The sequence below is a fragment of the Globicephala melas genome, chromosome X, assembly GCF_963455315.2.
Source record: "Globicephala melas chromosome X, mGloMel1.2, whole genome shotgun sequence".
In the NCBI taxonomy this organism is placed as follows: domain Eukaryota; kingdom Metazoa; phylum Chordata; class Mammalia; order Artiodactyla; family Delphinidae; genus Globicephala; species Globicephala melas.
Genome location: NC_083335.1, coordinates 112,576,005 through 112,589,761, shown reverse-complemented (window position 1 = coordinate 112,589,761; position 13,757 = coordinate 112,576,005). Strand labels below are relative to the sequence as shown.

Sequence of the window (13,757 nt, the reverse complement as noted above, 5' to 3'; positions counted from 1 at the left end):
GGATGAAGTGAGAGAGTGGCATGGACATATATACATTACCAAACGTAAAATAGATAGCTAGTGGGAAGCAGCCGCATAGCACAGAGAGATCAGCTCGGTGCTTTGTGTCCACCTAGACGGGGGGGATAGGGAGGGTGGGAGGGAGACTCAAGAGGGAGGAGGTATGGGGATATATGTATATGTATAGCTGATTCACTTTGTTATAAAGCAGAAACTAACACATCATTGTAAAGCAATTATACTCCAATAAAGATGTTAAAAAAAAAAAGGAGAGAAGCTGCAGAGTGGGAGAAAATATTTGCAAAGCAAATGTCTGACAAAGGACTATCTGCAATATAGTAAAAATTCTCAAAACTTAACATTAAAAAAAGCAAACAGTCCAATTAGAAAATGGAAAAAAAAGAGAAAATGGCCAAAAGACATGAAGAAATATATCAGTGAAGAGGATATACAAATGACAAATAAGCACAGGAAAAGATGTTCAACATCATGAGCTATTGGAGAAATGCAAATTAAAGCCAAATGTGATATCACTACATACCTATCAGAGTAGGTGGATTAAACAATAGTGACCTCACTAAATGCTGCAGAGAAATGGGATCACTAATCCCTTGCTGATGGGAATGTACAGTGATACAGCCCCTCTGGAAAATAGTTTGACAGTTTCTTAAAAACACTAAATATGTAACTACCATATGGGACCCAGTAATTATACTCCTGGGCATTTATCCCAGAGAAATGAAGATTTATGTTCATACAAAGGCATGTACACAAATGTTTATAGCAGCTTCATTCCTAATAGCCCATAACTGTAAATGATACAGATGCCCTTCATTGGGTGAATGGTTAAACAAACTGGTACATCCGTATCATGAAATACTACTCAGCAGTATAAAGGAATGAACTACTGATGTACACAACAACCTGTATGGATCTCCAGAGATTTATGCTGAGTGAACAAAGACAGTCCTGAATGGTACATATTATGTGATTCCATTTATATAACTTTTTTTAAATGACAAAATTATAGACATGGACAACAGATTAGTGGTTCTCAGGGGTTGAGGGGGCAGGGGTGGGAAGGAAATGATTGGCTGTAAAAGGGTAGCATGAAGGTCCTTGTGGTGATGGCAGTGTTCTCTATGTTAACTGTGTCAAAGTCAGTAACCTGGTTTTGTTCTTTCATTATAGTTTTGTAAGATGTTACCGTTGTGGGGAACTGGGTAAAGGTTACACAGGGCCTCTGTGTATAATTTCTTACAACTGCATGTGAATCTATAATTATTTCAAAATAAAAATTTTAATTTAAAAGAAGTATTTTAGGAAAAAAATGATCTGAAAGGATCAGAGTCAGAAGAATCATAAATATTAAATAATGTAGCACTTTTGTATTTGGTGATGTTCTAAGGCCCTGGCCCAGTTTTGTTCTGAAATGGAGCCATGGAGGGATCCATGTGAGTCTCTGTACAGAGGTGTATGATTGACTTGTTTCCTCAAGTACTGCTAATTTGAGATGCTATTCAGTGTATGCCCTTTGAGTACCTTTTGCCTCTGGTTTTCTGTTATACAGAAACTGGTTTTTTCATTTCAGTTCCAAGGTCATTTCCAACCACCATTAACTTTTATCATTTTGTTGCTGCAGTGGGTCCTCACCTAAGGACCAGAGTGTCTAGACACTGACTTGTTTTCCTGAGTGATTTTTCTCTTTGCCTATGTGATAGAGATTTCTTGCTGTTCCCTGATCCCTATCCCCTTCTTCTCTATGGTAGTAGAAACTCCATTTTTGAGGTGGGCACATGGCTGCCCAGAGTAGATGTTGCACTGCTCAGATTTCATTGTAGCTCAGTGTGGTTGTGTCACCAAGTACAAGCCTTATGTTTTGATTAAGCTGTACATTAAACAGAGCTATCATTTTGCTGTAACAAACACTTAGTGAATAGGTAAAATCAAATACTTTATATAAAAGCTGTGTGTTGTGGGTGGAATTGTGTCCCCGTAGAAAGATACGTTGAGGTCCTAACCCCCAGTACCTTGGAATGTGACCTGATTTGGAAGTAGGTCTTTGCAGATGTAATGAAGTTAAGATGAGATCATACTGGAGAAGGGTGGAATCCTAATTCACCCAGGAACAATGCCATGGGACGATGAAGATTGGAGTGATGTATTTACAAGCCAAGGAACTGGCTTGTATTTACAAGCCAAGGAACTCCTGGGGCTGCCAGAGGTTAGAAGAGAGGCATGGAACAGATTTTTCCTCAGAACCCTTGGAAGGAGCGAACCCTGCTGATGCCTTGATTTTGGACTTCCAGCCTCCAGAACTGTAAGGCAACAAATTTCTGTTGTTTTAAGCCACCGACTTTGTGGTATTTTGTCACAGCAGCCCTAGGAAAACCAGACACTGTTGTTTCAAAACTTCTTTTTGGTGTATTTAAGAAAAGTGGGTTGGGGACTTCCCTGGCAGTCCAATGGTTAGGACTCCATGCTTTCACTGTAGAGGGCCTGGGTTCAGTCCCAGGTCGGGGAACTAAGGTCCCACGTGCCGTGTGGCACAGCCAAAAAAAAAAGATAGCGTTGGGTATGCATAGGCTTCTTAATCTGAGTCCTGATATATTTGGACTGATTGTGCCTTCTTTTTTTCTGGAAAATCTCACTGTACCAAACACTGACATTCTTCATTGCTCCAAAGCCCTTCCATCTCCCTTACGTTTTTTTTTTTTTTTTTTTTTTGGCCGTGCTGCTCGGCATGTAGCATCTTACCCCCATAAGGGATCAAACTGCATGTCTGCTGCAGTGGGAGCGCAGGGTCTTAACCGCTGGACTGCCAGGGAACACCCATCTTGCTTACATTTTTATTGCTGATTTGATGTGCTTGAATGTCAGCCAAAGTCTAAGGTAAATGGGTTGATGTAAGGATTGGGTGGTTTCCATGGAGACTTCTTGCAGGAGTCCTCCCTTTCTCAGTTCAACAGTTGTCAGGGAAACATCTAATTTCAGTTTGTGGGTCTGACAATTTGAGTGGCTCTTGGAAAAGGATATAGTTAAATCTTTTCAAATAAATTCAGAGCTTTTTAAGATTCCCTTCAAGTTATAGTAAGTTTTTCTGTTACTTAGACATATTAACTAGTCCTCTGCCTGAAGTGATCAAAGTACCGATTTGTTCATATGCAGAAAATGTTGATTTTGAGCTTTGCCAGGGAGGAAAGCTGAGGTTCAGAGAAAGAAAGGCCCAGAGCCAGAGATCTGGTTGTCTGATGCCACATGATTCTAGTCCATAATCTTCAGCATGCCCTACAGTAAGAGAGATCCAAGCGGCCTGCCCTGTACAAAACTGTTCACAGGCTGCAGAGTTGGCAGGCTCAGCACTGTGTGTTTATTGCTTCTAGTTAGGTATTGTTGAATCAGTGGCTGGCATTGGTGGTGGTCAAAGGGAATGGTTGTGAGAGCACAGATTCTAGATGTAAGCAGTTCTAATAAATCGGAATCCCTATTGTGACAGCTTCCCCATGGGGCTATGTACGAAACAGTCAGGTATGGTAGATTTCAAAATTCCCCCGATACTGTACAGCTCCTTTCATCAAGAGGTGGAGCCTGTGTCTCCATTCTTAGAGTCTTGGCTGGCCTTGTGACTTGGTTTGACCATAGTATACAGTAGAAGAGACCTTGGGTAAGTTCTGAACCTAGGCCTGAAGAAGGATTTCAGCTTCAGTTCTTGCTCCTTTGGGAACTTTGCCACCATGTGAAAAAGCCCAGGCTCACCGGCTGGAGGATGAGAGGCCATGTGGAGGAGAATGGAGGCGCCCAGTCAGCCCAAGGCTAACTGCGGAAGTATAAGGGAGTCCCACCTGAGTTCAGCAGAGTCTGGCTTAGACCGGTATCATTGCTCAGCTGAGCTCAGCCCACATTGCTGATCCCCAGAACTATGAACTAAATAAATGTTGTTTTAAAGTTTTGGGGTGGTTTGTTTTGCAGCAGTAAATGATTGATACAGCCAGGTTTGGATGCTCTGGACCAATCAAGGCTTGCCTTTGACCTGTCCTCTGTAACACCCAGGATTCTTAGTAACACTGTCCCATTAGTAACAGAAATTACCTGTGGGTAATTTAGGCAGAAAGGGAATTTATTGGCAGGATATTGGGTAGCTCAGTCTTTCTTTCGGAAAACTGGAGAAACATCTTGAAAAATGCACAGCTAAGGGGCAACAGTGCCAGAACAACAGGCTCATTACAGCACAGAATTGGTCCGGTGAGGATGCTGGAACTGTAGCTACTGAATATTGGATGCCTCCAGCCACACCACACATTGCCTGCCCTGGGCGTCGGGCGTGAGGCTGGGCACCTTGCCGCCCCTGGGCACTGGGGTTGCTGCTGTTTCCAGAATACAATGGTCTACTATTCCTGCTGCCTCACATCACTCATTACTGATTCAAACACCTGTGTGTTGTATCTGGCCACGCTTAGGTGCTGTCCCCATACCCTGATTGAGAAGAAATCACGAAAGTGGGTATCTCACGTTTTTAGCTTATTGAGCTGGAGGCAGGTGGAAAATTTCATAAACGTTGGCAAGGGGTTCTGATGCTGGGCAGCAAAAGAAAAGTGGCAAATGTTAATCAGTTTCTGTTCTGTACTCTGGTTAGCTTAGCTGGTTACAACACAGTTAGGATGGAGTGTGCTTTGTGGTTCATTCCTTGGTTCATTTGAGAGAATATACTAAGTTCTGAGGCTGTACCCTTTACACCTGCTCCTTCTCTCACACATGTGTGTCCATGGCCATTTGGAAAGCCAGGGAATCGTGGGACCTAATTTGTATTATCTGTGGCTGCCAAGGTGCAGATAGTTTGTATCTTTCAGTTGGTAAGCCCGATTCCATTCACTGCCATAGTGTGCTACCTAAGAGAACTGAATGGATGGTATCTTAGTGAACGTAAGGGGTTGCCTATTCGCTCAGTGAATTTGGTTCACATGACATCTCTAATAGAAATTGTCGGCGGCAAGATCTTTCAGTTCAGGTGGTTTCTCATTTTCCAGAATTTCTCTAATAACCTTTCTAAACCCTGAAGTACTTATCTGAAAAACCATTCATGTAGGATTAGTTTAAATGTTAGAAATGAAACATAAAAGAGAAAAGCATACTGCCTGGAGGGTGGGTAGCGGGGGTTTGAGGAATGTTCATCCTTTTTCCTCAGACTTCTTAGATACACACACCCCAATCAGATTATGTCTTACTTAGCTCAGGCTGCTGTAACAAAATACCACAAACTGAGTGGCTTATAAGCAACAGAAGTTTACTTCTCCCATTTCTAGAGGCTGGAAATCTGAGATCACGGTGCTAACATGGCTGGGTTCTGGTGATGGCTTTCTTCTGGGTTGCAGACTGCCGACTTCTGGCTGTGTCTTCACATGGTGGGGAGCAGAGAGAGGAAGCAAGCTCTCTTGTGACTCCGTAAGGTACAAATTCCATTCCTGAGGGCTCCACCTTCATGACCTCATCTCATCCTAATCACCTTTCTTTTTTTGCCGCGCGGCTTGTGGGATCTTAGTTCCTTGACCAGGGACCGAACTTGTGCCGCCTGCAGTTCAAGCGTGGAGTCTTAACCACTGGACCGCCAGGGAAGTCCCCTTAATCACCTTTCAAAGGCCCCATCTCCTAATATCGTCACATTGGCGGGTAGGGTTTTAACATATGAATTTGGGGGGTTCACAGACGTTCAGTCCATAACAACAGATTAGAAACCCTTTGAGGGCAGGGACTCTTCTTTCTGCATCAATTATCTCTAAGTTGTCAAATCTTTAGGCATGACTTGTGAAAGTGGAGCGGACTTGGGAAAGAATACCTTGGGAGGAATCAGGACCTAGGTCTCAGCTCATCCATTGTGGTGGGGGCACCTGTTCAGGGGGACGGGTAGATTGTATCAGGTCAGGCAATGCAGTCTGTCTGGGCTGATGAATTAGTGTCTCCATGTGATTGAAGGGAGGACCCACCACTCCTGGGTCCTAGGGATGTCCCTCCTGGCAAGCACAGCTCATTGGCAGGAGATCTAAGAGCAGGGAAAGTTTGGGCATCAGGGAAGTGTCAGCAGGTAGCTGGGGGTGAGGTGCAGGACAAGGACAGACAGGTGAGAGCAAGGCCAGGCCTTCAGTGCTGGGTGTCTGTCATGCTAGAGAGGGAAGAGGATGGACGTGTGTAGCTGGGGCATAGAAAGGGGATTTATTTGGTCATGGAAAGAGGTGGGTTTGGTCAATATAATGTAGCCACTGGGTCACAGTAGGAGCAATAGCATGATAGGCTTGGGGCTGGGTTCCAGCTAGTTGGGCTGAAGCCCCTTAAAGCCATCTGGATTTGCCATGATGATGCGGGGGACTGAGTGTGCTGGTTGTCACAAGGCCATGCTGGGTGGAGGAGAACTGTCTTGAACCGGGAGGGGCCGTCTCCAGCTTTGGTGCCCTGCAGTAGCCTGCTTTGATGGGGGTCAGCATCCTCAGAGAGGAGGTGAGTGGGACGTTTGTTATTTTAACAGTTGGATAGGGTCTTCACTAGGAACTCGACAAAGAAACCCAATTAATGAAGTCAGGTTGCCTACCCCACCAGAAACTGCTGTGCCTGGTATAAGTTTAACTCTGCTGGAAGGTTCCAATCTGTCTGGGTTCATACTGGAGACTGAGAACTCTGGTGTGATCTGAGACTGAACTTGCACTTGTTCATTCCCTCTGAAGCATTTCAAGGATCTGTGTATAATAAACGGATGCTCCACTTACGTGAGATGTCCTGGCGTGCTCTGTTTGTCTCGCTAAGGCACTAGTTTCTTTATTCCTTTCTCTCTCATTTTTTTGGCACTAGTTTCTTTAAAAATGAAATGTGTGTATGAGTGTGTGCGCGCGCGCGCGTGTGCGCACAAGTATGTATAAAATAAAAGATATAAAATATAGAATGGAGCGAAATCAACAAACTTATAAAAATACCAAATAACCTCAACCTGTAAGTTTATTTATGAAAAGCACTAAAAATGTCAGTAAACAAATTGAAAAGCGAACCCTTTGGCTGCTGAGGTAAGTCTGAGTTGCCAGAACCAGTAAAAGCTTTGTATGATCCTGGCAGCATGTGTGTTCACCTGAGATTTTGCCGCCTCCAGCAGTATGAAATACTGTGATGTGCAGAGGCTAGAAACCTGGGCCACAATCCCCAAAGTTTCTTTTGTAATCTGACCTGTAATTTGCATTTTAATTCAGTTCTAGTGTTAAGACTGCTTTTTTGTGTGTGTATGTTTCCTTCATCGCATCAATTCCTGGTGTTTAAGAGAGTGCCTGGCGCACAGTCGGCCGTCAGTGAACATTAGTTCTTACTGGGGATTCTACTGTTCTCCTCCCCTAACCGTTCTCCTCCATCACAGTGACTCTCTTCTTGTGGTGGCGGGGGTGTTTCCTTTGTACCTCGGTGGTTCACCCCTGGTGCGCTCTTCCCCTCTCCTCCGCCTTGAGCTGTTAGATCCCGGTTTCTCCCTGGGCAGGTGCCAGCCCCGAGGAACTCCTGACCCTGATGAGGGTGCCCGCATGTGTGCAGCTGGCTTGGGCAGCTTCCAGAGCTGTGGCACTGGCTTGCCGAAGAAGGCCTAGATAACAAAAGTCATAATGAGAAATCATTGTTATCAAATCTCTTCACTACCTATAATCCTTCCTCATTCCAAAAGACGATCTAGGTACACGATGAAAAAAATCTGTAGAATCACTCTGTCAAACCTATATATGCCAGTCCACTGTGCAAAAACCAAAGAAGCTAGCCTGAGTGTTGAACTTCTTTGAATTCTTGTCTTTAAGAGCCGTATTAATATCATATTCGACCCCTTAGCATATTTTTGTCATTTTTTTTTTTTTTTGTGGTACGCGAGCCTCTCACTGTTGTGGCCTCTCCCGTTGCGGAGCACAGGCTCCGGACGCGCAGGCTCAGCGGCCATGGCTCACGGGCTCAGTTGCTCCGCGGCATGTGGGATCTTCCCGGACCGGGGCACGAACCCGTATCCCCTGCATCGGCAGGCGGACTGTCAACCACTGCGCCACCAGGGAAGCCCCATATTTTTTTCTTTTAATACAAAAATGTTCCTTCTCCCTCCCCTGTCTCCCCGCCCCCCCAGACAAACCAAACCAAACCAAACCAAACCAAAACAAAACAGAGTACATTCAAAGCCCTGGAAGATATGTTGTACAGTTGGCCCTTGAACAACGTGGAGATTAGGGGCGCTGATCCTCCGAAGTCGAAAATCCACATGTAACTTGGAGTATGCCCTCCATGTATGTGGTTCCTCCACATCTGTGGGTTCAACCAGCTGCAGCTCGTGTAGTATTTACTATTGAAAAAAAATCCACGTTATAAGTGGACCTGTGCAGTTCAAACCTGTGTTCAAGGGTCAACTGTGTTTCTCTTTGCCTTTGCTTTCTTGACATTTGGTGATTACAAAATGATTTACCTGAGCTCACATCAGGTTCTTGCTATCCTTTAAAACTTAAAAATTTTTGGGGGGAATAGGTTGATATATTCACCTATAAGTCACAATTCAGAGGTACAAAGCAACATGCATAGGGGTTCTATTAGTGAGTGAAGAGTTAAGTCAAAGTAGGCATATTTAATTCATTCCGTAAGCCTTCCTAATGAGAAATCAGTGGGATGTGTGCTGTGGGGAATGCAAGGATGGTTTTTAAAAAGAAATCCAGGACTTGCCCTCAAGAGACTTATAGCCTTGTTTTAGGGGGATGTAGCAGGTATCCTCAGAACCATAATACAAGTAAGTGCCAGAGGGAGAGGTTCAAACCATAGTTTTAGCTTTCACCCGTACAATTCCTTTTTTTAGAATTTTTGGATCTAGAGAAAGCTTTGTGTTCTATATAGTCTGACTGCTTCATTCCAGTAGATGACATGGAAGACCGAGGGAGGTCAGGTGCCTTCTTCATGGTCACCCAGCTAGATAGAGCTACCTTTGACAAAGATGACTAGTTTTTATAAAGCAAGCTGCTATTAAAAAATACCTTGAGAGGGCTTCCCTGGTGGTGCAGTGGTTGAGAGTCCGCCTGCTGATGCAGGGGACATGGGTTCGTGTCCCGGTCCGGGAAGATCCCACATGCTGCGGAGCAGCTAGGCCCGTGAGCCATGGCCACTGTGGCTGCACGTCCGGAGCCTGTGCTCCGCAACGGGAGCGGCCACAACAGTGAGAGGCCCGCGTACCACAAAAAAACCCACAAAAAACCTTGAGACAAATGACAATGAAAACACAACTGTACAAAATCTATGGGATGCAGCAAAAGCAGTCCTAAGAGGGAACTTCATAGCGACACAGACCTTCCTCAGAGAGACAAGAAAAATCTCAAATAAACAACCTAACCTACCACCTAAAAGAATTAGAAAAAGAACAACAAACAAAACCTGAAGTCAGAAGGAGGGAAATAATAAGGATCAGAGAAGAAATAAATAAAATAGAGATCAAAAAAATGATAAAGCAAGCTGCTGCCTTGTCCTATGTTGACAACTTAGAGGAAACAGCACTTTGTGTGTGTGAAATCTGGGCTTGGTGAGGGAGGACTTTTGCAGCTTTCTCCAGGTGGGCACTTTGTTTTGAAATCGCCCTTCGAGCAGGTGACAGGTGAATGGTTTTGGGGTATGTCTATACTAGTTCTTGCTGACGTGGGTTTAGTCTCTTTTTTAAAAAAATTATTAATTTATTTTATTTTTGGCTGCGTTGGGTGTTCATTGCTGTATGCAGGCTTTCTCTAGTTGAGGCAAGCAGGGGCTAATCTTCGTTGCTGTGCGTGGGCTTCTCATTGCGGTGGCTTCTCTTGTTGCGGAGCACGGGCTCTAGGTGCCCTGTCTCAGTACTTGCAGCTCACGGGCTCAAGAGCGCAGGCTGAGTAGTTGTGGCACATGGGCTTAGTTGCTTTGCAGCATGTGGGATCTTCCTGGACCAGGGCTCAAACCTGTGTCCGCTGCATTGGCAGGTGGATTCTTAACCACTGTACCACCAGGGAAGTCCAGGCTTTGTCTCTTTCTCTTTACAACTTTTCTGAATTCATTTTTAAAAATAGATCATACATTCACATGATTCAAAATTCAAAAGGTACAAAATGAAATACAGTAAACTCTTCCCTACCCCTGTACCCTAGCCAACCTATTCCCTTCCCTGGAAGCAGCTGCAGCCAAGCTTGTTAGCTTCAATTTCCAGAGATAGTATATGAATATATAAGTCAATGCATCTAGATTCAACCCCTTTAAAAAATATACCTGCCATGCCCTATTGTGCATCTTGCTTTTTTCTTTTCAGCAGTTTAACCTAACGATCTTTCCATATGAGTGCACAAAGAGCTTCCTCATTCTTTTTTATTTGGTGGCTTTTGTGGCAAACAACTGAATCCACTCCAGATGGTTAAGTCAAAAAGGTATTAGGATTTTTAGGTAACTCATGGAATCGTTTGGAGGTCTGGAAGAAGAGGGCGCATCTAACTTTCCAGAAACAATGGCCAAGCCGTGCGTAGTTCTAGTATTCGGTGGGAGCCACCCATGCTCCTGCCTGTACTGAGCAGCAGGTAGCAGGGATTTGACTGGACTGCAGTTGCTTCCACCGTCATCCTGAGCCAGGAAGGCAGCTTCCCCTGCAAAAGTAGAAGCTCTGAGCAGAGTCTCTTGTCTTACACTTCTTACTTCTCAAGCAAAGTCTTGTGTGGATATTCCCATCAATGGAGACCTGGTCACATGTTTGCAGTTTAGCTGCAAAGGAGCCTAGGAATTGGATTCTCAGCTTTCAAGCTGGGATGTGAGATTTGTAATATGAGAAATTTCTCAGTAGAGAAAGGCTTTTTAAGAGATGATGGGCAATCACAGATATGACAGATCTCTACCAGAGCTGCCTAGAATTCTGTTGTGTGAATGAACCACGATTGATTAATATTTTAGATGATGGACCTCTAGGTGTTTTCAAATCTGTATCTTAGATGATACATATTGAATGAACTTGTACATATGTCATTTTGCTTGTATAAAGTGGAATGTAAATTCCTAGAGGTAGAATCGCTAGGTCCGAAGTTTGATTATAATTATTATTTTTTATTGTAATTTTTATGGATGTTGCCAAATGGTCTCTATACTGTTCTGTGCTTCCATTGGCAGTGTGTAAGTTCCTAGTTTTTTGCCCAGAGTCTTTTCCCTGTTCAGATTCCATGTGAGCCAGAGTGGCAGGTTGGGTCTTCCCTACTACTGGGGTGAGTTTTGGCCTTGGGCCACAAATGTTGACAAGCTGGATCTGGGGTCATAACCTCTGCCATTCATTCATTCATTCATCTATCAATTAATTATCTTGGCTGGATTCGGTCTGCAATTTAGTATAGGCTCTCTGGTCCTAAATTAAATGGCATCTTGGGGGATCTGAAAGATAATGGAGCTTCCAAAATTGATTTGCAACTTGGGAGTAGCTTACATGTTGGGAGATCTTGGATCATTATGTGTTGACAGATGCATAGGGATGTTTTCAAAGAATGGTTATGAAGATTTATAACACCTTCTTCTTTTAAAACTAAAAAGCAAATAAGTGAAATAAGACAGATGAAGACAAATACTGTATGGTATCATTTATATATGGAATCTAAAAAAAGAAAAAAATACGTTGAGCTTATAGAAACAGAATGGAATGGTGGTTGCCAGGGGTTGTGGGGTACAGGAAATAGGGAGAGTCACTGGTGAAAGGGTACAAACTTTCAGCTCTAAGATGAATAAGATACGAGATTCTGCTGTATAACATGGTGATTGTAGTTGATAGTGGTATTGTGTAAGTGAAATTTGTTTAGAGAGTAGAACTTAAGTGTTCTTACACACACAAAAAAGGTAAATATGAGAGGTGATGAATGTGTCAATTAACTCGATGGTAGGAATCCTTTCACAGTCTATACGTACATTAAGTCATCACACTGTACACTTTACATATGTGACAATTTTATTTGTCAATTATGCTACCTCAATAAGGCTGAGAGAAGCAAAATATCATTTTTAGCATGTGAATTATTGCATAGATTTTGCTCATATCTGAAATATGGCTCTAGTTGGTTGTTGTGGAAGTTTACAGTAATGTAGGAAGCCTTAGTGCAAAAGCTCCTGAAAAATTTAAACAAATGTATATAAATGGGTGGAAAATGGGTGGGGATACATGTGTGTTCTTTTCTTCTACTGGAAATGTTCACTCTTTAAGTTGGAATTTACTTAGTGTGGCTGATTAGTTTAGGAAAATACCTTTCTGCCCGGCTTTGAGCGTATCTGCAGGATGTCATGCCTCTGGGAGGCAGTGTCTCATCAGGGCTTGCTAACCCTTTCTGTAAAGGGCCCGGTAGTAAATATTAGGCTTTGCGGGCCAAGAGGCAAAATTGAGGATATTGTATAGGTACTTATATGACAAGAGAGAAAGCAAACTTCCACAAAGTTTTTATTGACAAAATTCAAAATATGATAATTGAGTACAAGTGTTTTTTTGCGGGGGTGGGGGATTAATACAGATCTACTAGTAAGAAGCATGGAATTCTTGTTTTGGGGATAACATTTTACCTCATAGAATTCAAAGTTAGTGTTCCCTATCATCAGATTGACTGCAAATGTTCATCTGTAAAAACCATTCTCAGCACATACAAGACCAGGCAGTGGGCCAGATTTGGCTTGTGAACATCAGTTTTCCAACCCCTGATGTAATAGAAAAACCTTTACATTTGGACCCAGGCCCATGTAGGTCTGAGTACTGGCTCTGAACCTGTGACCTTGAACATCTCACTGAACTTTCTGAGTTGTGGCATTTATTTGTGCATAAACTGGAGGTAAGGATAGCCACCTCATGGAATAAATATCATCCCCATGTTTGTTACGATTTTTGTGTTAAGATTCCAGTTCTGTAGATGCTGATGTAATTTAGCTAGACTTACTTGCAATTAGTATTGGGCAGAGTCAAAAGCTGATTTGTCAGGGGATAGAATTTTCAAATGGTCTCAATGTACTATGTGAAAATATGTTTTTGCAGTGGAGAGATCTAGCAGTCACCCTCTTAACCAAATGGCCAAGCTTGGCAATTAGTGGTGGGATGTTCTGAAAGTATGTACCCCTCACTGTTGTGTACCTCTTACTGTATCACAGTACCACCTGTGTGGTGTTCTTGCCAGAAATGTTTGACTTGAATGTTATCCCAAGGAAACAGAAATCCAAAATGTGGAACATTCTGCAGGACAACTGGCCTGAACTCTTGAAAGGATTCAGTGTCAGTGAAGAACGGAGGTGGGATTGTTTTAGATTAGGGAAAGACAGAGGAGACATAAGATAAAAATGTAATGCACAAACATTGATTAAATCCTGGATGGGAGAGGGGAAATTCAGTTCTATAGGCCATTTTTAAGACGATTGAGGACATGAGAGTATGGACCATATGTTGTGTGATAATATTAATGTTGACTCCCTCAGATGTGGTGATGATGGGGGGATAGTGTAGGAGAATAGTCCTGTTTTGGTAGGTGAATAGTAAACTATTTAGAGGTGGGGGAGGGAGGAAAAAGAGGCAGGGAGGAAAAGGGAGTTGGAGGAGGATGAGAGAGAGAGAAAAGAGTAAGTCGTTTCGTTCAGCACGGCTTACTTCCTGTCTTGGCACTGAGTGTGGTACTTTCAGTGGGGAGGTGCCCAGGATACTTTAATAAGTACTTTCAGGTATTAGTGGGCTTCCGTGTCTGAAATCACACGTGAGCCCTGAATGTCTGTTTTGTCTT

At 43.2% G+C, this 13,757-nt stretch overlaps 1 protein-coding gene across 6 annotated transcripts in view; it reads left to right on the top strand.

Moving 5' to 3' along the window:
- REPS2 (RALBP1 associated Eps domain containing 2) overlaps positions 1 to 13,757 on the top strand; it is a 233,700-nt gene that overhangs the window by 44,374 nt on the left and 175,569 nt on the right. The window contains exon 1 of one of the 6 annotated variants that reach the window (XM_060292274.2): positions 219 to 976. The exons of the other annotated variants lie outside the window; for them this stretch is intronic. Within the exon in view, the coding sequence (XP_060148257.1) occupies positions 974 to 976 (3 nt within the window). The 5' untranslated portion in view covers positions 219 to 973. Of the gene's footprint in view, positions 1 to 218; positions 977 to 13,757 lie in introns of those variants that run through there. 6 annotated transcript variants of the gene reach the window in all.